The sequence below is a fragment of the Cervus elaphus genome, chromosome 5 (assembly GCF_910594005.1).
Source record: "Cervus elaphus chromosome 5, mCerEla1.1, whole genome shotgun sequence".
In the NCBI taxonomy this organism is placed as follows: Eukaryota; Metazoa; Chordata; class Mammalia; order Artiodactyla; family Cervidae; genus Cervus; species Cervus elaphus.
The window spans coordinates 118,122,501-118,148,490 of NC_057819.1; the positions used below are offsets into that span (position 1 = coordinate 118,122,501).

The window sequence follows — 25,990 nt, forward strand, 5'->3', positions numbered from 1 at the left end:
AGGCTGCCTGTGCTTTTTCTGAAATAAATACTTGGGGGGTCCAGGGCTTAAATATGTGACCTTGGTCTCATTGCCTGTTTCTTCCCGATCTGAATTTCTCATGTGTCCATTTTAATTGATCCAGATATGTGTACGCCTGGATTGGCTCTGGTTCCAAAGCTGTGTTGAAATTCTTTCTTTCAAGGTCATTTCTTCCCTCCATACAACTTTCTGTTTTCCACTGTACTCCACTTTGTCAAGCACAGTTATTTTATCCAAATAAGAGAGCATGCCCCAGGGTCCCATGCTGGGTAATAGTTTCATTTTCTTATTTTAATTTCAATGAGAAGTTTTATTGACAAATATTGAAACTACTTTCCCAACCTTAATAGATGTGGCAAAATTGCCTGGTTTCCCCCTTTATCTAAAGAGCCTTTATTTTTGTATTCTTATATAGCTATGGACACTTACACATTGTATTTGGAAGTTATATTTTCTAGGGCTCCTAAGGCTGTAACTTCAGCTTTGCTGGGACTCCTCACCTCCCTGCTTCTCTAGATCTCCTTTTGGAACAAGGTAGATGAGAATACAGGCTTCCCCAGGTGCCTCAGCAGTAAAGACTCTGCCTGCCAATGCAGGAGACACAGGTTCAATCCCTGGGTCGGGAAAATCCCCTGGAGATGGAAATGGCAACCCACTCCAGTATTCTTGCCTGGGAAATCACATGGTCAGAGGAGCCTGGTGGGCTACAGTCCATGGGGTCGCAAAGAATCAGACACAACTTAGTGACTAAACAACAGCAGATGTTAATACATCAACAACTACAGCTCCCCAGTGTGTTCAGACGTGTCACTAGATCTCAGAGAATTATGCTTGTGATAGGCAAGGGTTTGTGACAGAGTGCTGTGTCCAGGTGGCCCTGGCTCTCTGCATTAAATGTGTACCTGAAAGACTGCATGTCAGCTGCTAGCGAAGCCTGTCTCTTTGTGTCATGACTTTGCTTCCAGTGTGTGAAGCTTCCCCATCCAGGGGCCTCCGCTAGCTCTGTAGGCCTTCCGCAGTGCCCCCCATCCCCTCATCAGGCACCTCTGGTGGTGGTTCTCTGGTCCCAGGTAAGAACACCCCCCCACAGTGTCCCCCTAAGCAGCCTCTGACTTTGTGATTGATCACAGACATGATTAATTACATCACACTGATGCCTAGAACCAGTGTTAAGCCTCTTATTCACCTTGAGCCCCCAGCCATGCCGGTGGCTACAGGCAATTTGTGATTTGTGAATAAAAGGAGTAGCGCAGGGACTTCTCTGGTGGTCCAGTGGCTAAGATTCCTCACTCCCAATGCAGGGGGCCTGGGTTCAATCCCTGGTCAGGGAACTAGATCCCACAAGCTGCAACTAAGACCTGGCACAGCCACATAAATAAATAAGTTTTTTTAAAATAATATTATTTTTTAAAAGGAGCAGCACACTGTGGGACAAACCCTTGACTTTTTGACAAAAGGAGAATGTACTTATTGCTTTTCATCAGATTTAAAACATAATACATGTCTGGAAAACAGTATAATAAAACCAAAATGTATACAACAACAAGAGAAAGCCTCCCTGATTCCACGTCCCTTCCCAGAGCATATAATCCTCTATGATTTCTGGTTTGCACGTAGGCATATCTGCGCTATTTTCTTGTTTATAAATGTTCTGTGCGTGCACATTTCCAAAACGGCTTTATCCCGTTGGTGATACAGGATGGAGTGCTCTCTATGCCAGCGTGTTTGTTTCTCCCCTGTCCGTCCTCCTCACACAGGGTCAGCTTCACACAGGGTGCCCTGGGACACGGTTTTGGCCCGGTCTCCAGGCGTCACGGGATCCGGGAGTGATCTCACTGGGCACACCATCTGCCCTGCCTGGCCAGAGGCTGCCTCGGGGACGGCCAAGGGGGCACCACGTGTTGTTGGATCCAAGTGGGGTGGGGCTCTGAGCCCTGAGATGCTGTTTAGTCTGAAAATGCAAACAGGATACAGGAAGGTTTGGCTCAGATAATAGGCGATAAGGTTGTCATGATAATAACCACCCCTGGGACTTCGATCTCGTTTACTGTTAGCCAGTGATGGTCCTAAGCGCTTGATATAAATCAACTCGGTTAATCCCCACGTTTTATAGATGAGGCAGCGGGGGCTCTGAGAGGCTGAGTGATTTACCCAAGGTCACCCAGCTGGGAACCCAGACCGCCTGGCCCCAGTGTGTGGGTGCTCCCAGCCCCCACACTGCCCTGTCGCTAAGTCTGGCCCTGATGCCATGTGGGCACCTCTGTCAAGGGGGAGATTTCAGGGACAGTGTTCTTGACCTGGTGGCACCTTATGTGTGTTCAGAAGACACTGTTTATTTTCCGTCCTTCGAGCCGTGCTGAGTTCAGGTTGCTCATTACTGAGGGACGGTGCTGATTAGAGACAGTCTCGGCCATCCCTCTGTGCCCCGAGTTCTTCAGGGTGTGTCCTCAGACTCAAAAAATAGAAATGAAAACATCCTCAGAACTATCGCCTTCCTGTCCTCACTTCCTTACCCCTCCATTTCTTCTTGTTGTTCCATCTAATGAAGTGTTGTGGCAAAAAGAGCCAGTTCTGGTCATTCCAGATGGCCTCGCAAACCCCGCCTGCCTCACTGCCGAGCCTGGTGAGGATGGTTCGTCTCTCCCTGCATCACCTCCCCAGCATCACCTCCCGCATCATCTCCTTGGCATCCCCTCCCTCACCATCTCCCCTGTCTTCTCATGCTCCAAGCGCCAGCACTGGGAGGGGTAGGGAGCAGAGACTCCCCAGTTCTTCCCTAACACCTTCATTCCATCACCTCCTAGACCCTCTGAGACCCTCAGTCTCCTCTTCTCCCGAGGCTGACCCAGAGCTGCCTCTCACACCTCCATGCTGTTCCTCTTTCTCCTTCCGGGCAGAAGCATAAAGGCTCTTGTATTGACCCCGGTTTTTATCCCTTCAGGTTGGGCCTTCAACTCCCCCAACCTCAAATATCTTCCCCTTGCTCAAAACCCACACGTCATGAAAACGGTACCGAACATCAGTCTAGAACATCACAGTTCAAATGCTCTCACATGCATTTTTCCAGTGACCCTCACAGCCATCCTGTGACACAGGTGTCCTCCTGCCCGGGTTACAAATGAAGAATCTGTGGCTCAGAGAGGGCAAGTGACTGGCCCAGCATCGACCAGCCAGAGAGTGGTCCCTATTACGCCTTGAACCCAGTGCTTTGGACTCCATACCACGTGTCCTTTCTACCCACATCCAACTGAACCAGGAACAAGGGTCCAGTTCCTCAAGGGAAGATATGGAGCCAGTGCCTACACCTTGGGGCTTCCCAGGTGGCTCAGTGATAAAGACTCCGCCTGCCAAGGCAGGAGATTCGGGTTCGATCCCGAGGTTGAGAAGATCCCCTGGAGGAGGAAATGACAACTCACTCCAGTATTCTTGCCTGGGAAATCCCATAGACAGAGAAGCCTGGCAGGTTACAGTCCACAGGGTCTCAAAGAGTTGGACACAACTTAGCAATTGAGCATGCACGTGCACACCCACACCTTGGTTTGAGCCCAAACCAAGGGCTCAAGGAATCCAGCCGTTCACGCAGCTGACAAGCTGGACTTGGTGCATTCCTCGAGGGGAGTTAGGGCTGAGCAGCCTCTAAAGGGGTTGCTGCAGGATCAGGAGACCCTGTTTCATGGGAGAGCCCCAGGGCCAAGGGGAAGCAAAGCTAGGAACCCTCCAAGCTCACCTTGGGCGCCAGATGGAGGGTGCCTCCCCAGCCCCTGCTGTGAGGGTGAGGCCGTGCAGTGCTCTCCAAGGGCCTTGAGAGAAGGCAGCCTAAGTGCTATTCATCAGCCCCAGGAATGGCTGATGAGGGGCAGGTGCTTCTGAGAACCCATAATGCTCTTTGGCAAATGGCCCGAGGTGCCTCTGAGCGGCCTCCCAGCACCTAATGTGGCGCTGAGGCAAGATCCTGACCTCAGGGGTCCATTCATCATCGGATACAGCCGTGTCCTCATATCTGTGACATCCCTCCACCCGGCGTTCTTTCCCAGCGACTTCCCATCCCTGAGCTGAGCTTCCCAGCAAATCACTGCACGCCAGACTCTGTCCCCAACTCTGGCATGACCTCTAAGGCTACTTGGGCCTCTCTGTGCCTCAGTTTCCCTGGCTGCAAAATGGGGCTAAGATGACCCGTGCATGTGACAGAGATGTGGTTAGAATGGCTCCTCTTACTTCGCAGCTTTGGAGTGGGGCTTCGTGACTTATTGGTAAAGGTGTCCAAAGACCCACCCTGTGTCAGACTGGAGGCTGAGACTGCAGATTCAAAGCCATGACGTGCCCTCCCTCAGCCTGGGCTACTGAGCATCAGTGTATAAGATGGGGAAAATAAGATAATGACATACCCTCCCTTCACATAGGTTGTTATGAGCACTAATGGGATATAATATGTGTTGACAGTATCCCATTAATAAATGGGAAGATTATGGGTGGCTAAAAAAAAGGTGGGGGGACTTCAAAGGCTCCCCAGCCCCAGCACTTTTTAAGTGTAATCTTCTGTTGGGTCATGAACCACTTGCTGCCTGTCAGAGCTGGAGGGCAGAGATACAACAGCAAAGCTAGAAATTGTATCCATTGGAGATCAACCAGAAATTAAGATAAAGCTTATTAATATTAGCATATTTATTAAGCAAATAAAGTAGGCTACAGAACTACTGGTATAATGTGGTCTTATTTAGGGAAAACTATATGTGTGTATAGGAGAGGTGTTTGCAAGGAAGTTCCCAAGAATGTTAACAGTGGTTATTTTGCTTTCCTTTTTTCATGTTTTTGTATTTGACTTTTTAATAATGACTCTGGGGTTTCCTGGTGGCTCAGTGATAAAGAATCGGCCTGCAGTGCAGGAGACATGGGTTCAATCCCTGGGTTGGGAAGATCCCCTGGAGGAGGGCATGGCAACCCACTCTAGTATTCTTGCCTGGAGAATCTCATGGACAGAGGAGCCTGGCGGGCTACAGTTCGTGGGGTCTCAAAGAGTCAGACATGGCTGAAGGGACTGAGCACAGCATGGCATGAATCACTGTTATAAAACAATAAATTCTCTCCTCTCTCTCAGTTAAGGGTGGCTTGCCCAAGGGGGGGGAAAAAGCAATTTTTTTTGCTCTGATTTTCTTGGCTTTGACATCAGAAGAGATTCCTTTTTATCCATTTGGTGCTCTGAGTTCAGGGGACTCATCTCAGAATGAAAGTGGTGACCAGGGCCTGGTGACTGGCAGCCCCTGAATGGGACAGGTGCAGAGGCCACCTCCACATGTGGCAGTGGTGTCCTCCTTGAAGGCTAACTGATCAGTAATTTATCAGAAACGGGTTAGGAGGGAAAACTACTGCAGTTCTGAAAACAAAGGCCACGCAAGCATGCTGTATCACCCTAATAGACGCTCCAGCACTGTTTAGCTACACCAGCAGTTACAAAGGAGTGGAAGAAAAGAAAGCAGAAACCTTGAGCTTAAGACCAGAACTGTCCTCTCCAACACAATCTGTGGATTTTCTGAGTGGTGGACATGAGCCAGCTGACATCAGCCATGACACATCGTGTGTGCACGGCAGCACCACCTCCCCCCAGAAAGCAGCTTCATTCATGCTTTCGGACAATTGTTGATTGTTCTCTTTGGATTGAGGCCCGGGATTATTCCAGTTTCTCCTCACCAACCTAAGTCTTTCCTCTCTCTGGGCTCCTTCATCTTCTCTCCGCTTCATTTGGCAATTCTGCTTGAAATCCAGGAATTATCATTATCAGTATTATTGGTCAGATTTGGTTCTAGAACATTCTCTGGTGCCCAGTGATGGGACGTGAGCACAGCACACACTTAGGAGTTCCTCTGAGGTTTGTCAGGCCCTATTCCCTCCAGCAAGTCTTCTGAGAACCTCACTGTGCTGCGGGGGCGCTGGATGCCACCTGTCTGCCGGGGGCATGAGAGGAGGGGAGCAACACAGAGACGCAGCTCCCAGTTGGGACCAGCTGTCAGGGAAGAGCATCTGAAGCATCAGAGCTGCCACGAGCCAGCCCAGTGTTTACTTGAACCCCAGAGACTCTTTCTCTTTCTTTCATGCAGTTGTCTTCCCACTTCCTAAGCAGAGGGATTTCCTGCTGACCTGGAGCCCAGACTTCACCTCCCCCAAGGGGACTACTATGCCTGCCCTTCACTCATCTCAAATGTAAATATCTTAAAGCAAAACAATTGGACTGTAAACATTAAAGAATAAAGTGTAGTGGGTTACCGGGTAGTCCAGTGGCTAAGACTCTGCGCTCCCAATGCAGGGGGCCTGGGTTCAATCCCTGGTCAGGGAACTAGATCCCATATGCTGCAACTAAAGATCCCATGTGCTGCCGCTAAGATGTGGCATGGCCAAATAGATATGTTTTAAAAAATAGAATGTAAATAAAAGAGAAAGTTTTCAAAAGAAAAGCTTTTGCTCAGTTGAGCAGATCCTGATGTTCCTAAAATGGGTTACCTCTATCACTGCTTGATTGAATCACTGTTGCCAGTTGGCTTCACAGAGTCTGATTCTGGGGCCAGGCTGCTTGGCACCAGAGCCGTGACTCCATTACACATCTGCTGTGTAACCTTGGCCAAGTTATTCAACCTCTCTGTGCCTCCGTTTCCCCACCTGTAGAGGTAGACGTAATAATAGAGGCAGTTGTGTGAATTAAATGAGCCAATACTTGAAAATGCTTGAAACATGGCTCCTGTCATCATGAGGAATCCTGTTTTTCACCAGAACACACAGCAAATTCATGAAGGAGCAGAAAAGGGACCAGAGCAAAGGAATGAGGGGACGCAGGGGCCAAAAATAACCTTGGAGAACCGAGTTCATTTTAAGGTTATTTTTAGATTTCTCCCTACTTGATCTTCCACTATCTGAGAGCTCCATTTAGGGTGTTTGTTTTTTTATAACAGCTTTACCGAGATATGTTACATGCCATAAAATCCACCCTTTGAAGTGTACAATTCAGGGACTTCAGTATAGTCCCAACGTTGTCCAGTATCACTACTCTGGAATTCCAGTTGAGTTTTTTTGTCTGAGGGGGTCTAAGGGCGATCGTCCTTTTTCTGGATGGCGCTACCGGACCTGGGGGCAGCGATTCCGCTGAGTCACGGTGGCGGCCGGGAGCCCGCGGTGCTGCCTCCCGGAGAATCTGGGTGGCCGGCTGGGCTGCTGCAAGCGGGCTCCGCGGCCCTGGCACGTGCTGCCCCCTAGCGAGGGCTGCGGCCACGCCGGACACAGCCCACCCGGCGCCTCCAGGGAGGGGACTCTTGGACACAAGAAAGCTCCTCCTGGGAGCGGACTGCAAAGACAGTGCATGGGGCCGGTGAGCCAGGGTGCCGGACCAGCCCCTGACACAGGCTTTTTTCTTCCCTCCTCGACTCTTAACTTCATCCAGCCGGGACAAGATTATTTCCATGGGTAAGGCAGAGGAGAAAAGGGCTGTTTTTAAACTCTTGGTTGGGAAGGCAATAATATGATATAGTATCTGAAAGGTAAGTTTAGCATCAGAAGATCAGAGTTCACATCCTATCCTACTCTGCCTCTTCCTAGCTGTGTGACGCTCAGCAGGTTCCTGAACCTCTCTGAGCCTGTTTCCTCATCCAGAAAGTGGGGAGAACACTCTCATGGGACTGTTGTATTACAGAGATTCCATTTCTCTCTCTCCCCTGCTTCCTCCCTTCCTCTGATGTCTCTGCGACTGGCTTATAGTCAGGACTTGAATAAACAGGTGTTGTTCCTATTCCAAAGCCAGCAACAGTGTCCACTGTTGCCCTGGCTTACTCGAGGAGCTTTCTAGAATCAGAATGCATTGCAGTGGGTAAGATGATTAGAAGGAATAGGAAGAATGGCAGTAGGAATAGGAAGGCTATTTGGTCTTCATCTCCTTCAGGGAGATACGGCCCCAGGTCAGCTGAAACCCGCAGACCTCTTGGAGAAATTGGTAGGAGCAGAGGCCTGGGACCGAAGACAGAGAGAGGCATCTGAACTGCCAGAAATCTATACTCCAGAGGGAAGTCAGGTCTCAGGCTGCCCTGGTGGCCTCAGGCAAGTCACTTAGGCTCTTGGGGCCCTTTACCTGGCTGGGGTTTGCATCCTGCCCGTCTCACAGGTTTGTGGTGAGCCTAAATGTTGTGTCCTGGGAAAGTGTCCAGGAAAATGGCAGATGTACTTCAAATAGTGAGCAGGGTCTCCTGGTGATGCTGCAGAAGTCACCTCTGAGCTGGGCTGGGCGCCTGGGGTTCCGTCATCCACCTCTGGGTGCCTCAGAGGGTGGCCTGGAATGATCAAAAACAAAGCTGCCTCTGCAGCTAAGCAGAGCTCAGCACACAGAGCACATGAACTCTACCAAGTGGAAAATGTATCCATCTTGCAGCTGGGAAAGCCCTGTTCCTTGGGACCAAAAGGGCCCCGAGGTCTCACCTGCACATCTCTGTGCTCCTGAGGGTTGAGAGGCTGGGGGAAGCCTTGGCAAAATGGGAAAGAAGTTGAAGTTTATTTGAGGGTCCTTGTCATCCCCCTCTTCCACCATCCCACCCCTTCCTGCCCTCACCTTTCCTCTCCCTTCACCCCGGTTTTACCATTATCAGACAAATGTCACACTAAAAAAAGCTCTATATTATCTTGTTTCCAAACTTAAAAGACCGTGGGTAATCATTATTGGATACATGGATAAGCAAAATGTGGTGCATTCATACAATGAATTACCATTCGAGGAATGAAGTCCTGACACGTGCCACAACACGAGTGAGTCCTGAAGACATTACGCTAAGCAAAGGAAGCAAGACACAAAAGCCCACATATTAGATGATTCCATTTATGTGTGATCTCCAAAACTGGTAAATCCACAGAGACAGAAAGTAGATTAGTGATTGGCAGGGCATGGGGGGCGGAGGAGGATGAGGAAGTGCTTAATGGACACAGGGTTTCTTTCTGGGGTGATCAAAGTGTTTCTGGACGAGATAGAGGTGATGGTTGCTCACTCTAAAATGATGAATTGTGCAGACTTCCATGGTGGTCCAGTGGTTAAGACTCCACACTTCTACTTAGAGGGGGGGTGCAGGTTCAATCCCTTAGTTTGGGGAACTAAGATCCACATGCTGCAAAGTGCGGCCGCAAAGAAAAAAGTAAAAATGACTTGTGTGTTGTGTGGATTTTATTTCAATCAGAAAAATTAAATAAGAAGACTAGATTGGGGTTTTCCTGGTGGCTCAGGAGTAAAGAATTCACCTGCTGATGCAGGAGACCCGAACTGGATTCCTGGACCGGGACCAAAAAGCAACTATGCCCGTGCACCATAACTATTGAGCCTCTGCTCTAGAGCCCGTGACCCACAACTGCTGAAGCCCATCCGCCCTAGAGCCTGTCCTCTGCAACCGGAGAAGCAACTGCAGTAAGAAGCCCATGCACCACAACTAGAGAGTAACTCCTGCTCGCCGCAACTTAGAAGTCCACACAGCAACGAAGACACAGTGCAGTCAAAATAATGAATTAATTATTTTTAAAAAGCAAGCACTGTGCCTCATTCACAAGAAGAGCTCAACAGATAGGTGCTTAAAAAAAAAAGCTCAACCTAAAAGTTGAGAACTGTTTAAAAAAATAAGAGTGGTTTGCGGCAGTCATGTTTGATTCAGGGGTTCCTACCTCCCTGCGCCTTCAGCCCCTTCCCCTCTCCTGTCTTTGCCTTTAGCCTCTCTTCACCTGCTCTGTCCCCTTTGTTCCTCTGTCACCCCTCTCAGCCCTGCAGACACTTTTCTGCCTTTTCCTGACCTCCCCCACTGCCCCCAAGTCTCACTGAGCCTAGGGGTTTGTGATCCTATAGGACCAGACACCATGAACAGCTCAACAAGCCCCTTCCCCATCACGAGCCTCAACTTACGAGCTACAAAATGACGTGGAGAGACGCCAGGACCCTCTGGTTCTTGCTCTCTCTTGTCAGGTGGCCGTGCTTCTCCAAGGGTCCCTAAAAAAGGGGGCCGTTTTCATTTCCTGGTCTAACTCAACTTTTGTGCCACCGCTCTAAAATTTCTTCCTTCCCTTCCAACCCAGCGCCTCTGGGTCACTGCCTGGGAAAACAGAACGGAGGAGATCAGAGAGACTGAGAAAGAGATGGGTTGATTTAGAAGAATAAGAAAGCAGAGCACGGCCTTTGGACATCAGCTCTTGGCGTGTTTACTTTCCTGTCTGCGCGCCTCTTAGATTATAGGGATCTGTGAGGGGGTGGTGACCACAGCTTGTCTGGGTTGTGTACCCACCTCAGAGTTATGCTTATTTTTGTCTTTTCAATCTGCTGTCTTTGACATGCAGTTGTGCCATTTGTCAGTTGGTTTATCTGTTCTTTGTCCAGTTCTCCCAGAGAAGTTATTCTGCCCTTGAATCTCACAGAGGGAGACACCAGGGATCAGTGACAGTGGGAAAGGAGGGAGGCAGGGCTGGGTGTACCAGGATGCCAGGGCCCCCTGCCTGTCAGCCAGGCCTGGGCTAGAGAGACTCCTGCTGTCCTGTGACTGACCCTCCCAGGGCTTCCGAGACGGAGGACACAGGCCTGATCGATCCACTTAGAATAAAATGTCGGAGCAGGAAAGGAGCTCGGGGTCACTGGGTGACATGCAGGAGGCTAGGAGAAGTGACTAAGTCACAGCTTCGGGGTGTGAGCCCTGGACAGTGCTGCTTCCACACCCCCAGACCTGTGCTGCCATGATGGGAAACTGGGGGCCGTTTGATGGTCCTGGCTGGAAGAACCGGCAGTGAGGGCTGTTGAGTGTGCCGTCAGGACACAGGCTTTGCATCCTGTCATCGCTTCTTCCTGGCTGTGTGACCTTGGGTGGGTTACCTCCCAGATTCCTCATCTGTGCACAAGCGACCCAGACAGGTCCCACCCGACGGGACTTGCCTTCTCGTGCGTCTGTCCTGAGACTCAGAAGAGCTACTTCATTTTACTTTCAGAGAACATCCTCCTGTGGGTTCTATTTGCTGCTTATGTCGAGTAGCCACTCATAGATGCTGTAGAACTCTGACTTGTCTTTTTTTTTTTTCCCCCGGTTGTGCTGGGTGTTTGTTGTGGCACACGGGCTTCTCTAGTTGTGGCACGTGGGCTTCGTTGCCCTGAGGGGTGTGGGATCTCAGTTCCCAGTGCAAGTGAAAGTGTTAGTTGCTCAGCGGTGTCTGACTCTTTGTGACCCCACAGGCTGTAGCCCACTACAGGCTCCTCTAGTCCAGAGAATTCTCCAGGCGAGAATACTGGAAAAAGGACTTCCCTGGTGGTCCAGTGGCTAAGACTCCAAGCTCGCAATGCAGGATACCTGGGTTCAATCCCTGGTCACGGAACTAGATCCCAGATGCTGCAACTAAGACCAGGTGCAGCCAAATAAATAAATAAAAAAGAATACTGGAGTGGGCTGCCATCCCCTTCTCAAGGGGATCTTCCCAGCCCAGGGACTGAACCTATCAAACCCACGTCCCCTGCATTGGAAGGCAGATTCTTTATCCCGGACCACCAGGGAAGTCCCCTGGACTTGTCTTTCTTAATATGACCTGTTGGTACCAAAGCATTCGCAAGGAGCAAGTGGCCCAGCCCGAGTTGGAGAGGCAGAGTTGGAGAGACAGCTCTGGTGGCCTCACTGAATCAGGAGGTCCATGAACCTAAGGCCATTTGCTGTCCTGGAGTTAGCAGGAGGGGCAGAGGTGGGGTGCCTCCCTGTTTAGAGAGGTCTTCCCATGCATTCCACTTTTTATCCCGAAGGAAAATACTGGCACTTGAGACTCACAGTTTATTTTGCATACTGAATAGTAGCCTGTGTTTTTAAGGATGATTTCATTTCTCCTTGCAATTCCTTCAGCTTCCTTTTAGTGCTTCTGACTTTCTCCAGCCTTGCTGGGTGGTGGTGGTGGTAGGGAAGTGGGGGATCATTGGAACCAGGGTAGTGAGACCCACTACCTTGTCATCTGTTCCATGGAGCTAAGGCAGCCTGGCTCATAACACGAACTTATACCACAGATGCTGTCCCCAGAACAGTGGGGCATGGCCTCAAGCCCCAGAATGACCCTTAGTCCTCCTCCTCCTGCCCTGAAACCTCTGGAAGCAACTGAAGAAAAATCAACATCAGGGGGCTTCCCTGGTGGTCCAGTGGTTAAGAATCTGCCTACCAATGCAGGGGACACCAGTTCTGGAAGATCCCTGATCTGGGAAGATCCCACATGCCACAGGGCAACCAAGCCCATGTGCCACAACTACTGAGTCCACACTCTGTTGCCCATGAGCTGCAGCTACTGAAGCCCCCATGCCCTAGAACCTGTGCTTCACAACAAAAGAAACCACTGCAGTGAGAAGCCCTCGAACCTCAGCTAGAGAATAGCCCCCACATGCCACAACCAGAGAAAGCCCACTCATATCAACAAAGACCCGGTGCAGCAAAAATAAATAATTAATTTTAGAAACAATACTATTTATAAAAACAAACAAACAAAAAACAACATCACTGCAAAAATCCTCACTGAGAAAATAGGAGGAGACCAAAATGTACAATGTTAAAAACTTCACTATAGATATATATATATATAGAGAGAGAGAGAGAGGAGAATAAGTACTGGAAAAGCCAGAAGCAGGAGTCTATAAACTATGGTCCGCAAGCCAAGTCTGGTGTTAGCTAAGGATGGTGTTTACATTTTCAAATGGTGAAAAGAAAGAAAAGAAAAATATTTTGTGACACAAGATATTTTATGCAACTCAAATTTCAGTGTCTGTAAATAAACTAATTGAGACACAGCCATGCTCATTCATTTATACATCTATTACCAATGTCTGCTTCCCTGCTACAGAGGTGGGTAGTTGTAACAGAAGGCACAGTCCACAAACCTAACATACTTACTTGCTGGTCCTTTGCAGAAACAAATTGCTGACTCTTGACCTGGAACTAAAGTGGAATACTGTTCTGTTGCAGATCCATTTGTTTCAAATCCATAGTGAGTGTTCTCCGTCATGTCCAATCCACCAGGCTCCTCTGTCCATGGAATTTTCCACGTAAAGGATACTAGAGTAGGGTGCCATTTCCTACTCCAAGGCTTCTTCCCACCCAGAGGTCAAACCTGTGTCTCTTGTGTCTCCTGCATTGACAGGCAGATTCTTTATCCCTAGCACCACCCGGGAAGCCCTTCAAATCCCATAACAATTTCAAATTATAGGGACTTCCCTGGCAGCCCAATGGTTAGGACTCTGCGCTTCCACTGCAAGGGGTATGGGTTCAATCCCTGGTCAGGGAACTAAGATCCTGCATGCTATGCAGCGAGGTCAAAAAATATTTTTAAATAAATAGAAATAAAACTTGAATACTTAAAAAATTTAAATTATAATGGAAATCAAGAGGGAGAGCAGAATCTATTTTCTAGAACTTATTAAATCAAATCAATCACAAGTTAGTAAAATGAGGTGCGGGGGATTCTTTTGAGCAGAGATATTTTACAAACAGAACCCACTCTTGTTGACCAGCTGTTTTAGCCCCTGATGTTTTTCCCTCTGACTATGTCACCCCTTCCCTCTTTCCCAGCCATCCAAGCCCCCACCTCTGGTGTAATTCTGGACTCTGATCTCTCTCTCTGACCCCAACCCAATTTTGAAACGCAGTCTAATGTCTAAAATACACTTCTTGGACCTATCCCTTCCTTTCCGTGCCCTCTTCCTACTCTCCGGTTCCAGCCTTTTTGCTGTTGCCTGGACCAGTGCGGTCACCTCCCTGCCAACAGTCCTTTCTTACCTGTCCAATTGGCCCTGCCAATCACTGCCCAAGTGACCTTAGAGAGCCTCTTTGATGCTTCCCTGCTCATGCCTGTGAACAAAGTCCACACTGGCCACCTTGCTCACCTCCAGACTCATCTAAGTGAGAAGCAGCCACCATGTCACATGTGTCATCCCATCCGTTGTGCAGATGGGCAGGGAAGGGACCAGGGCAGCCACAGCACAAGCAGCCCCTCTGAGCTGGACATAAGCCAGGGGGGTGGGAATCACCTTGGAAAATAGAGTGGAAGCCCAAAGGGAAAGTGGTTCACTGTGCACAAACACTGCTTCGACTTTCACTGATGCCAAGTCTGCCTGTTAAGTACCATCTCGATACCTTTGAGGTCACTTGGAGTTCATGCTTATTATCAAACCTGTGCTGATTCTGGCTGCCACCTGGTGCATTTTGCCATCCTCACTTTGTGCAAAGGAATGAGCTGACAGATGGGACAGTGCTTGGGCAGTGGGGAAGCTCAGCAGGAGGGCTGGGGCGGCAGCAGAAGACTAGATTCATCAGTGAGCCCATCTTTTCAGGCATAACTAGAGTATGGGCTTTGGGACGTAGTGATGAGCAGAGGATGGTGAGCTACTCCGTGTGTGGGTCCCTAGCTCCTCACACCTCCCAGGCTCCGTGGGAAGAGCTGCTTTCTCCAAAATCCATGATGCTTTTTAAGTTTGTCTTTTTTTTTTTTAATGTGGACCATTTTAAAAATTTTATTTTTAATTGGAATGTAATTGTCTTATAATATTGTATTTGTTTCTGCTGTACAACATGAATCAACTTTAAGTATACATATTGATGTGGACCATTTTTAAAGTCTTTATTGAATTTGTTACAATATTGCTTCTTGTCTTATGTTTTGGTTTTTGGGCTTCGAGACATGTAGGACCTTATTTCCCTGACTAGGGATTGAACACATATGCCCTGCATTGGAAGGTGAAGTTTTAACCACTAGACTACCGGGGAAGTCCCCAAAACCCATGATTTTAAAAATATGAGCAACCATCTCTTATGTCTCCTGTTTACTGGCAGGCGGGTTCTTTACCACTAGCGCCACCTGGAGTATTCACTAAAACCAGTTTGCAGGCTGAACAGGGTGACCTGATTTGGTTGGCCTGGCTCACCTGGGCTGGGGAGCCAGTTTGGGAGGCCTCGTGCTTCTGGGCTGTCGTCATTGTTCCCAGGTGGGGCTCCTGGCGAGTCAGCAGACGAGGTGACTCATGGATCAGTCTCGGGGACTGGCAGTTGGGCAGTGACCAGGCAGGTCCTGAGACAGGCTTCATTAGGAGGTGGTAAGGGAGGTGTTGCTTCCTAGGGTTGGGTGGGGAGCAGTCGTTGATTCCTTGGGTAATGAAACCTGTTCCCCTTAGCACAGGGGTTCTGATGTTTGGGGGCTTTCTAAGGAAAACAGACCATCAGCATACCTCAGAGTAAAGAATATCACCACCAAATCCTAAGCCTTGAAGGATGAATGAGGACTTGGATCTTCCCAGGATAACATCCTGCTCATCCTTGGGGAGATATCAAAGGCTTGGAGAGGTTCAGCCTCAGGAGCCTCCCCCAAGAGCTCCTTGAGGGTCAGGGACCTCAGTCAGAATGAAAAGGGACCCCATCTCTATAGGCAGTGGCTGCCAAAGTGGGGCCAGGCCTCCCACCCTCTGCCTCACCCAGAAGAGGTCTCACTGACCTCATTCTTAGAACCCTCCTAAGCCATCCCAGCTTCTTATCCTACATAGTGGAGGGAGAAGGGAGCTCAGACACCCACACCAGCGTGTCCTGCCTAGAAGGGAGAGGAATGGAGCTGGACGTGAATATGCCAGCGGCCAACTGGCATAAGCGCAGAGTCAGAAGCCTGGCTGTCCCCTCCACCCACCTCAGTTGAGTGTTACGTGGAAGGTCGGCTCCAGGTGGACCCTCCCACCCTGTAGCCCAACATTGTGCAATAGTTGTCAGAGGTGAGAACATTCTGCAACTCATAATACGTTTAGACAGTACATGACATCAAGTCTGCCCTCCACACCTCGCCCGTGGCAGACTTTACTCACTGATCACAGAAGCCAGAGCTAGTATAGTGGAGGCAGGAAGGAGACGGGCCCTGCCCTCACCAGCGTGTGTTACCAACTCGCCCATGGCCACTGAAAAACAGCCGTGGAATTAGATCAGAAATGTGAGAGGGTAACTATTAACAAGTTATAACAGAAAAGCAGAGATTTAAAGTAAAGAATGCAGGGGTATCCCTGTCGATCCAGTGGTTAAGACCCTGTGCTTCTGCTCTCTGCGCTTCTACTGCAGGTGGCGTGGATCCAATCCCCAGTCAGGGAACTAATATCCCACCACTTGTATGGCACAGTCAAAAAATAAAAAATAAAGAATGTAAACAAAGTTAGAAGGTAAGAACGAATGAAAACAAAGAAAGGGAAATGGCAGCCCAAACTTTAAAAATAAAAATTAAAGATTATAGATTTATGTTAAAATTATGAAAAATTTTAAAAAATTATGAAAAATGATAAAAGTTACAATTATAAAAAGGAAAGTTTTTTTTTAAGTCACCTAAAAGGTTAGAAAAATGGAAGATAACAGGGAAATACATTTTAAATGGATTACAAAAGGTTAACGACCCTCTGAGGAACTTTTACCATCTTTCCATAAGTTGAAAATTATCTCAAAAATTAACATAAAAAGTGAAACACTAACATGAATCTGGAGTGAAAATTCGAAGTAAAAAAAATGAAACAATGTAAGGATTTAAATAAATGTATGTACAATAAATCAATACAATAAATAAATATATACAATAAATAAATAATACAATAAATGTCTATTTAGATATGTTTTATTGCATGTATTTTAATACATATATGTATTACATGTCTTTATATGTATATATGTAATAAATAAATATATGTAATAAATCAAATAAACATGTAAAATAAATCAAAACACAGCTGAGATTTTAAAAGACTTTTTTAAATCTTTAAATTTTAAAGGATTAAAATTGTAAAAGTTTAAAGGCAGGAAGTAAAAGCAACTAGAACAGGGGAGTTTCAAATATGATAAATATAAAGTAGAAAATAAATGAGATAATTAGATAGTTTAAAAGGAAGATATCAAAGTGAAAGAAGACTCAAGTTACAGAGATAAAAATGTAAAACCTGGAATAATCCACCAGAGGAGCATGAATGAACCAAAGCAAAAGGGCATACTCAAAAATTCAGAAATTCAAGTTTATGAGTTATTTTACGATAAAGAATAAAATATTCTTAGTAAAGATGAGGGCAGGGAATTCCCTGGCAGTCCAGTGGTTGGGACTCTGAGCTCTCATTGCTGGGGGCCCAGGTTCAATCCCTGGTCTAGATACTAAGATCCTATAAGCCATGGGGCACAGAAAAAAAAGCCAATGAGGACAGAGTATGATTAAATGATTGTTTCTGATCCAAGAACATGGTTTATCTCTCCATCTGTTAGGGTCATCTTTGATTAGTTTCATTGGTGTCATATGGTTTTCTGCACACAGGTCTCTTGCCTCCTAAGTTTATTTGTGGGTGTTTTACTCTTTGTTGCAATGGTAAAAGGGATTGCTTCCTTAATTTCTCTTTCTGATCTTTCATTGTTAGTGTATAGGAATGCAAGACTAAGAAGAACAGAACAGGGAACGCAGCTTAATGCGCTGTGGTGCCCTGAGTGGGAAGGAAGACCGAAAGGGCGGGGAGGAGTGTACACACATAACTGACTCACCTTGCTGCATAGTAGTAACTAACACGGCGTCGTCAGTCAACTGTACTCCAATAAAAATTAATGTTAAGAAATTGTTTCTGGTGGGCTCTGTGGAGCTGAAGCTGAGTCTAGGCTAGGGCTTTTGGGGAGGATGTGCATTGCTGCTCAGCCTCAAATTCACACCTCCCACTGTGCCCAGTTAGGGACTTAGCCCAGCCCTCAGAATGCACACATAAGAGTTCTAAAGGGATCCAGTGAGGTGAGTGGAAGCCCTACTCTGACCCCTAGTGGGGCCACCTGGCTCAGAGCTGGGGCGTCAGAACACCCGGGTGTGATTGAGCAATCACGTTGCTTCTCTGCACCTCCTTTTCCTTACTGGCACTGCCCAACCAATGCCTTCCCTCTCTGTAAAAAACAAAAACAGAAAACCATCAAAGTACTGGTCAGTAGCATTTGCTCTATCATGAAGTAGAAAGAGCATTGGGCATTGAAACAAATCAGGCCCCTTGAACCTGCCCGCCTGGTGGTTTTGGATATGAACTGATGTGATGTTGGTCAATGAAAAGTGCACACATGCATGTTGATAATGCTTGGGCAGAGATACCAGATGAGGCTGGGTACTCTACTTGTTGGAGAAGGGAAAGGAGAGGCAGAAATCTGCCTTCCATGAAGTGGGGAGGGGCGCCTCTGTCTCCCTGTCCCCGCCTCCCCTCGCCCCAGCACTTAGCCTGAGCACAGCCCATCTTTTTTCCCCAGGTGGGCCTTGAACCAGGATGGCTGAGCCCCGCCAGGAGTTTGACGTGATGGAAGATCATGCCCAGGGAGACTACGCCCTGCAAGACCATGAGGGCGACATGGACCCTGGCCTGAAAGGTTAGTGCACAGCCCTGCCTGGAGGGCCAGGTGCCCCGGAGATCACAGCTAGCCATATTGCTTTGGAAAGAGCTGGCAGGAAGGGTTTGCATCCTGATTTTAAAGGAGTTTTAAATACTTTATTATTTTAGATTATCCATAGATTTGAAACCTCATTCATTTGAATGAACCAACAGGACTCAAAATGTGAGGCTATTTGAAAATCTGCCTTTGCAAAAGAGAGTTTGCCACAATGCATGGATGTATTGTGACAAAGACTGCAGGGGGCTTGTCAGTCTAATTAATACAAGGGCAATCTGTTGAGTCTTTAGCCACACCCATGAACCTATAAATCAGCAGAATTCATTAGCATGCAAAATACATAACTTTAGGGCCTTCCCTGGTGGTCCAGTGGCTAAGACTCCTTGCCCCCAGTGCAGAGGGCCTGAGTTCAATCCCTGGTCAGGGAACTAGATCCCACATGCACAACTAAGACCTGGCACAGCCAAATAAATAAATAAAAATAAATAAATATATATTTTAAAATGCATGACTTTTATACATTTATTTTTCCTCTTCCTTAACAGGCCTGTAAGGTCCCTATTTGGCCAGAGTTGATTAGCTCTGGGTTTCCTATTATTGTACCTATAGTACTAAACCGCATCAACTTCTAAATGTTCTATAATACAGTCTTTTGGCTAAAGTGGCTTGGCCTCTTCTCTGCCTCTCATCCCCACCTAGTTTGGGGAGCCCAGTGGGGCACACAGAGCCCTCTTTCCGGCTCCGAATGCCAATCCCCATGCTGGTGCGAGGAGCAGCAGGCTGGCCCATGGAGCCCTGGGTTGTGCTGCAAGGAACCCTTCTCCCCACAGTGTCCCTGGGGGCCAGTGCTCCCTGGAGCAGCCCCTAGAGCAGGGTAAGAAAGACTAGGTCCCTGTCCTCCAAACCCATTTCTAAGGAGACAAAATGGCAGTCTACTTTTCTCTTTAAATGCTGCAAGTAATAAAAATACTTTGCTGCCTGGGGTGTGGGGTGGCAGATGGAAGTGGTGGAGTTCCAAGGTGGGAGGGAACCTCTTCCAGGTACATCCATCGGAGAAGGGTCCCTGGAAGAGGCAGGGTCACCAGGAGGAGCCCTGGGTTGGGGAAGCATGCAGAGCTATCATTCCCACCTTGGAGATGTTTCAGGACTCACTGGGGACCCTTGTTTCAAAGGCTGACTTCTCTGTACCTGTTTAAGCAGAGAACACACTGGAGGCAGAGTTTGGGAATCAGACAAATGGGCTCCAAGTTGGGGGAGGCGAGGGAAGGCGTGGACTGTCCTGGGAGCTCAGAGGCTGCCCTCTGGCCTTCTTGGGAGCTCCCAGCCTGAAGCTCTGGGTGAGGGGCATGGAGGGGAAAATGGAGGGGGGAGGTGGAGCAGTCCACCTAGCGGTCCCAATCGGCCCAAACCTCCCTTCCCAGTGTCAGGAGGTAATTCTTGCCACCATTTGGTTCCTGCTTCATTAGCAGTATTGCTGCTTTCACTTTCGAGTGTCCTGATTTGGGTGGTAAAGAATATAACTACTCTACTCATGGGGCTTCCTGGGTGGCTGAGTGGTAAAGAATCTGCCTGCCAGTGCAGGAGACACGGGTTCGATCCCTGGGTTAGGAAGATCCCCTGGAGGAGGAAATGGCAACCCACTCCAGTATTCTTGCCTGGAGACTCCCACGGACAGGAGAGCCTGGCGGGCTGCAGTCCATGGAGTCGCAAAGAATCAGACAGGACTGAGCCCAAGCACAAGCACCCTGCTTATAATGGGACTTGCTTAAAGTGACGATTCAGACATTTTTGTAGAACTCTAAAAAGCTGGCAAAGGGCTTCGGCCAACAACGTCTCACGCACTGCTCACAGTAACCAGTGAGGACGGAAATTACCTTCCCTAGTTAACAGATGACAATTTCCTCTCTGAGGTCACGGGGTAGTACAGCCTTCCACTCCACATCAGCTGTTTCTGCCTCTGGTCACTCTCAGCCATGTCCCCCTGGAACTTCAGTTACTGAAGTCTTCATGTGTGCTAAGTCGCCTTCAGTCATGTCCAATTCTTTTCGATCCCGTGGACTGTAGTCCACCAGGTTCCTCTATCCATGGAATTCTCCAGGCAAGCATACTGGAGTGGGCTACCATTTCCTTCTCCAGGGAATCTTCCTGACCCAAGGACTGAACTTGCATCTCTTAAGTCTCCTGCATCGGCAGGCGGGTTCTTTACCACTAGCATGGGAGAGCATCCAACTTAGAATCCTAACATATTGAATTCTGCTCCAGGTGAATTAATTGTGCCAGTGAAAAAATGATGCTCTGTTTAGGGTGACCTGGTTTAAAAATTAAGTTAAAAAATACATATCATGTTGGAACAAATATAACATAATAATGTAGGATGTTAATAACTAGGGAAACTGGCAATGGGGTATCTTCTGTTCTATCTTTGCAATTTTTCTGTAAATCTAATAATTTAATTTATAAAGTAAGAACAAGTTTACCAAGTTATTTTGTGCCTTAGAGGTGCTTAAAGTACTGTTGCTGAAATTCCTCAGTTCTTTTAACATAAAACGTTATTGGAAGTTCTATGCTAAAACGGGTATATGTGTAAATATATAATATATATACACAGATTTTAAGTTGCTAACTTTTTTGTCACTGCTGTGAAAGTGTTTGAAGATAGTTTAAACAAACTTACCCAAACAATATACTTGCCAAGAAAGCAAGTGATACCTAAGAGATTTTCAGAGTTCTCCTCAAATTTGTTCTTGCTACTAAGGATTTAGAATGAATTATTTTTATACGGAGAGTGAAAGGTGTGACTTGACAGAAGGTGTCACTTTACAAGCAACATTTCAGACAGGTGACAGAGACTTTTTTGAGTAATGACAAGAAACCACATGTAAAATTCTAGAACAGAGAGCATCTGAGTAGATGCTAAAAGCTGGAATAGGATTAGATGGAGCCAAAGAGAGCTGCAAAGTGGGTGAAAGTTGGTTAACTGATAAAACAGTGCACCTGCATAAATTAAAAGGTGTTAATGAGTTAACTTGTTAGACCTTCCAACTAAGTCAGAAGAGGCTTCTTCCACCTTTCCTCCCTCCATCCAAAAAATTTAACATGGATAATGCGGATGATCACAGTGGCAGGCTGCGGATGGACTGGGGGAGGGGTGTTTGGGGGGCAAGTGCTTGAGGCACCATCACACCCATAGATAGGCTCCTGTGCTTTGGCAGTCGAGACTGGTGGGTAATAAGACCCAGCAGACAAAACCAAAACTGCCATGAAATACCACTTCATATTTACTAAGATGGCTATAATTTTAAAAATGGAAAATAACAAGTGTTGGTGAGGATGTGGAGAAATTGGACCTCTTGTATGTTGCAGGTAGGAGTATAAAATGATGCAGCAGGTGTGGCAAACAGTTTGGTGGTTTTCTAAAAAAATTGCACGTAGAACTACCACACGATCCAGCAATTTCACTCCTAAGGATATATCCAAAAGGATCGAAATGAGGAACTAGAACAGATATTTGTACACCAATGTTCATAGCAGCATTATTCAAAATAGCCAAAAGGCTGGAACAATCCAAGTGTCCATCAATGGATGAACGGATAAACAAAAGATGGTATATACATATGATGAAATGTTATTCAACCAGGAAAGGAAATGACACTGTGATAGATGCTACATGGATGGACCCTGAAAATATTATGCTTTGTGAAATAAGCCAGATATAAAAGGACAAATGTTGTACAGTTTTATCGGGTATCTAGAAGAGGCAAATTCATAGAGACAGAAAGTAGATAGAGGCTTCCAGGGGTTGGGAGGGAGGGAGAGATATTGCCTAATAGGTACAGAGTTTTGTTGGGGAAGATGAAAAAGTTTTAGATATAGATAGTGGTGATGGTTACACAGCATGGTGAATGTATTTAATGCCACTGAATTGTGGTTAAAATGATAGATGTGAAGTTGTGATTTTATACCAATAAAAGAATCTCAGCTCACATACACACGATAAGACCCAGCAGACAGTCTGCATGATGATTCTTCACCATGTCCAAAGCCTGCTTGAGGGAGTTGGCAGGTTTTCCCAAGCTTCAGGACCGGAAGCTTCTTTAGAATCAGTCCTTCTTTGGCTGGATCAGTGCAGCCGAAATGTGGGTGTCCAGAGATGGCATTCCAGCAGAGGGTTCGAGATGTCTGATCTCAAAGTGTACTAAAACACCACTTGCCTCTTTTTATCTCTGGGGTCTGCTTCTTGCAGAACCAGTTCCCTGTCCTCTACCTCCAAGGCTCCCAACCCCCACCCCTACTCCCCTGCCAGGCAGCGTGGCTTTTGCAGACTCCATCAGAGGTCCCCTGGCTTTGGATTCTGATTGGCCAATTTTCCCGTAAATAGTGATGACTGACATTTCAGGTATAACTCAAGGTTTGTTGGGCAGGACTGGGAGACACAGCCCAATGTCCAGTTAGAAGTAGGTCCTGTGTCTCCCCTGAGCTAATTTCTCTGCAGAGGAAGCAGTTCGATTTCTGAGTGTTTTCCCAGATGTTTACTTGTCGTGAATTCATGGCAATAATCTCCCATGAACCTCTCCAGTAAGGAAAGACAAAGCCCCAAGTTTACTTGTGGCTTAGCTCTCTGGTGTCTGCTGCCCATTTGTCAGTATCAGAGCCCTTGTCTCAGTTGGAACCACAAGCTAATTAAAAGGCAATTTCTCTTCTTGCCCCAAAACAGGTAAACATCACGTGCCTCTTTCCTGATGACCCTGGTGTGGGGGCCCAGCTGTGGGGTGGGGGTGGGGTTGGTCCCCTTTGTGGTTTTATCACAAGACCACAGTCCATCTATCTGGGATCCATACTGGGTGATTTTGGCTCCAAAAGATACTGTTCCCCAGTTCCTCTGAGGTCGAAATTGGGGTGGAGCGAGGCAGCCATTCTGAGGGGTTCATTGTGTATGTTCCAGAGTCTCCCCTGCAGACCCCGGCCGATGATGGATCTGAGGAACCAGGCTCTGAAACTTCTGATGCTAAGAGTACTCCGACGGCGGAAGGTGGGGCCCCCCTCCTCTCACGGCTTCATTCAAACAGCTCGTCCATGCTCCAACCTGCGCTTAGCCACGCTTTGAGCTCACACGTGCCAGCTCACACGTGCCACCCTTCCTGGCTGCACTTGCCGCTGCCTCTGGCTGAGAGATATGCCTGCTCAGTGCTTTGCGGATGGGGCTTGGGCCCCAAATGTTGTGGGAGCCTTGCGCTGTCTTCATGCCTTGCCCGCTAGTGCCAGGGAGGGGTAGCTTCGTCATGCATGAGCTTTGAGGCAGCCACAGTTGAACAGGCTGGGATCTGTGGCAGAGCAGGGCCTGATCTCAGCTCCACAAAGCCCCTGCTCCTTGTCCATTGTCCTCTCTACACTTCTCCCATGAGCCACCAGGTCCCCGAGCAGTGGTTTGGTTCAGGAAAGGGCAGGTCAGAACACATCTCCAAGCTCACCCTTTGGGACTGCTCTTGGTTTAGTATCCTTCATTTCCTGAGCTGGGCCTGGGCCCCTGGACTTTGGCCATGGTGTTAGCTCCAGCCCATCTTTTCTAACCTGTCCTCTGTAGACACTTGGTATCTAGGTTATTATTATAAAGCTTCTGATGTATTTCCTGAGGTGTTCCTTGGACCATCTTCTCTTGCTTCCCATCCGTGTCAGTCAAGACTATGTTTGAGGAACTTCCCTGGTGATCCAGTTGTAAAAATTCTGCCTGCCAATGCAGGGGACATGGATTCGATCCCTGGTCTGGGAAGATCCCATGTGGGACAACTAAGCCTGTGTGCCACAAGTACTGAAGCCCCCATGCTTCAGGGCCCATGAGCTGCAAGAAGAGCAGCTACCATAATGAGAAGCCCGTGCACTGCAATTAGAGAGTAGCCCTGGCTCACAGCAACTAGAAAAAGCCCTCATCCATCAAGGAAGACCCAGCACAGCCAAAAAAAAAAAAAGACTATGTTTGATCACAAGTAACAGAAAACCCAACTAACTGTGGCATATATATGAAGAGGTTTATTTGTCTCACATAATAAAACATCTGGACTCGAGTAGCAGCTCCTCAATGTCATCATTGCTCTTCTGTCTTTATCTTCTGCCATCTTTTATGGCTGGATTATGGCCTCACGGTTACAGAATGATTGCTGCACCTCCAGGCATCACATCTACCTTCAAAGCAAGGAGAAAGTAGCAAAGCAAAGTGACCAAAAGAGCCTGGAAACCAAATATATTCCCTTTTTATTAGGAAAGCAAGAGTTTTTCTACATGCCCCACCTGCCAACTTCCATTTATGTCCCATTGGCTGGAACTGGGTTTTCTGATGCCCTCTGGCTGTAAGGGAGGCTAAAACATTGAGAATGGTGCCTTTCAGCTTCCTTCATAGGAAAAATCAAGGGAGAGGGGCATTGTGAATGGCTTTTGAGTAACTAGTCTGCAGAGTATGCCCCTCCATCTCTCTGTCCTCTCCAAGGTTCCAGCACTTCCCTGGGCCCTGCCCATGACTTTGGTGAGAACCTGGCCCCAGCATCTCCCCAGGCGTCCACCTTTGGATGAATTCAGAAAGTGGCTGTCAGGTTCCTTGCCAATTGATGGTATAAGGATATAGTGGATGTGGCCACTCCCCTCCCTGCCCTCCTCGCCACCTCCAAGGTTCTCAGCCTACTAGTGAAGAGAAAACCAGACCAAATGCTCCTTGCTTTCCTTCTTAGAGCCAGTGATGCAAGACCTAGCCTGCTGATCCCGTTCAGACAGTTTTACAGGTTGCCTAGTGCCCTGAGAAAGTCCCGAAGCACTCGTGCCAGATTTTAGGCCAGCCTTCCAAGTCTACCTTATTCTGGAAGAATCTTCCCACCACATCTTGCTACATTCTGGACCCTGTCCATGTGAGGGTCCCAAGAGCTTCAGCTCTCATGGCTTGGGGAAAGGCGGGGAGCTGCTGGGGTGGAGCTCTGCCAGGCTGCTCCTGAGACAACCACAATAAAAAGGGCTCCGATTGACAAACCTGACTCAGGCTCTTGGAAAGCGTTTAAAGCTGACACCTCCTCCTGTTTGCCTAGAACGGTTTGGTAGTATGCCAGCGCATTGCTCAGAGAGGAATGCCGATCTGGAAGTGTTCACCTTGATGAGAGACCGACAGCAACTCCTGGTGGTGAATCTTTCCCTCTGGCGTTTGCTCTGAAGGTGGATCCATCTGTAGGCCTGTTGTCAAGCACCTGACCTCAGACAGAGCCGGCCTCTTCATTGCCACCCAGGGGAGTCTGTGCTTTATAACCAAGGGTCATGGGCTCCAGCAGACAGGGGAATCGATGTTATTCAGTTGCTCAGTTGTGTCTGACTCTCTGTGACCCCACGGACTGCAGCACGCCAGGCTTCCCTGTCCTTCATCTCCTAGAGCTTGCTCAGACTCATGTCCATTGAGTCGATGATGCCATCCAACCATCTCATCTCTCTCCTCCTGCCTTCAATCTTTCCCAGCATCAGAGTCTTTTCTAATGAGTCGACTCTTTGCATCAGATGGACAAAGTATTGGAGCTTCAGTTTCAGCATCAGTCCTTCCA

General features: G+C 47.8%; 1 protein-coding gene across 15 annotated transcripts in view; it reads left to right on the forward strand.

Moving 5' to 3' along the window:
* The window catches only part of MAPT (microtubule associated protein tau), a 119,292-nt gene that overhangs the window by 47,649 nt on the left and 45,653 nt on the right, over nucleotides 1–25,990 (forward strand). For all 15 annotated transcript variants that reach the window (XM_043904923.1, XM_043904922.1, XM_043904920.1 and 12 more), the window contains exons 2-3: nucleotides 18,288–18,404; nucleotides 23,368–23,454. In XM_043904923.1, coding sequence (XP_043760858.1) covers nucleotides 18,305–18,404; nucleotides 23,368–23,454 — 187 coding nt within the window. In that variant the 5' untranslated portion in view covers nucleotides 18,288–18,304. The remainder of the gene's footprint in view (nucleotides 1–18,287; nucleotides 18,405–23,367; nucleotides 23,455–25,990) is intronic.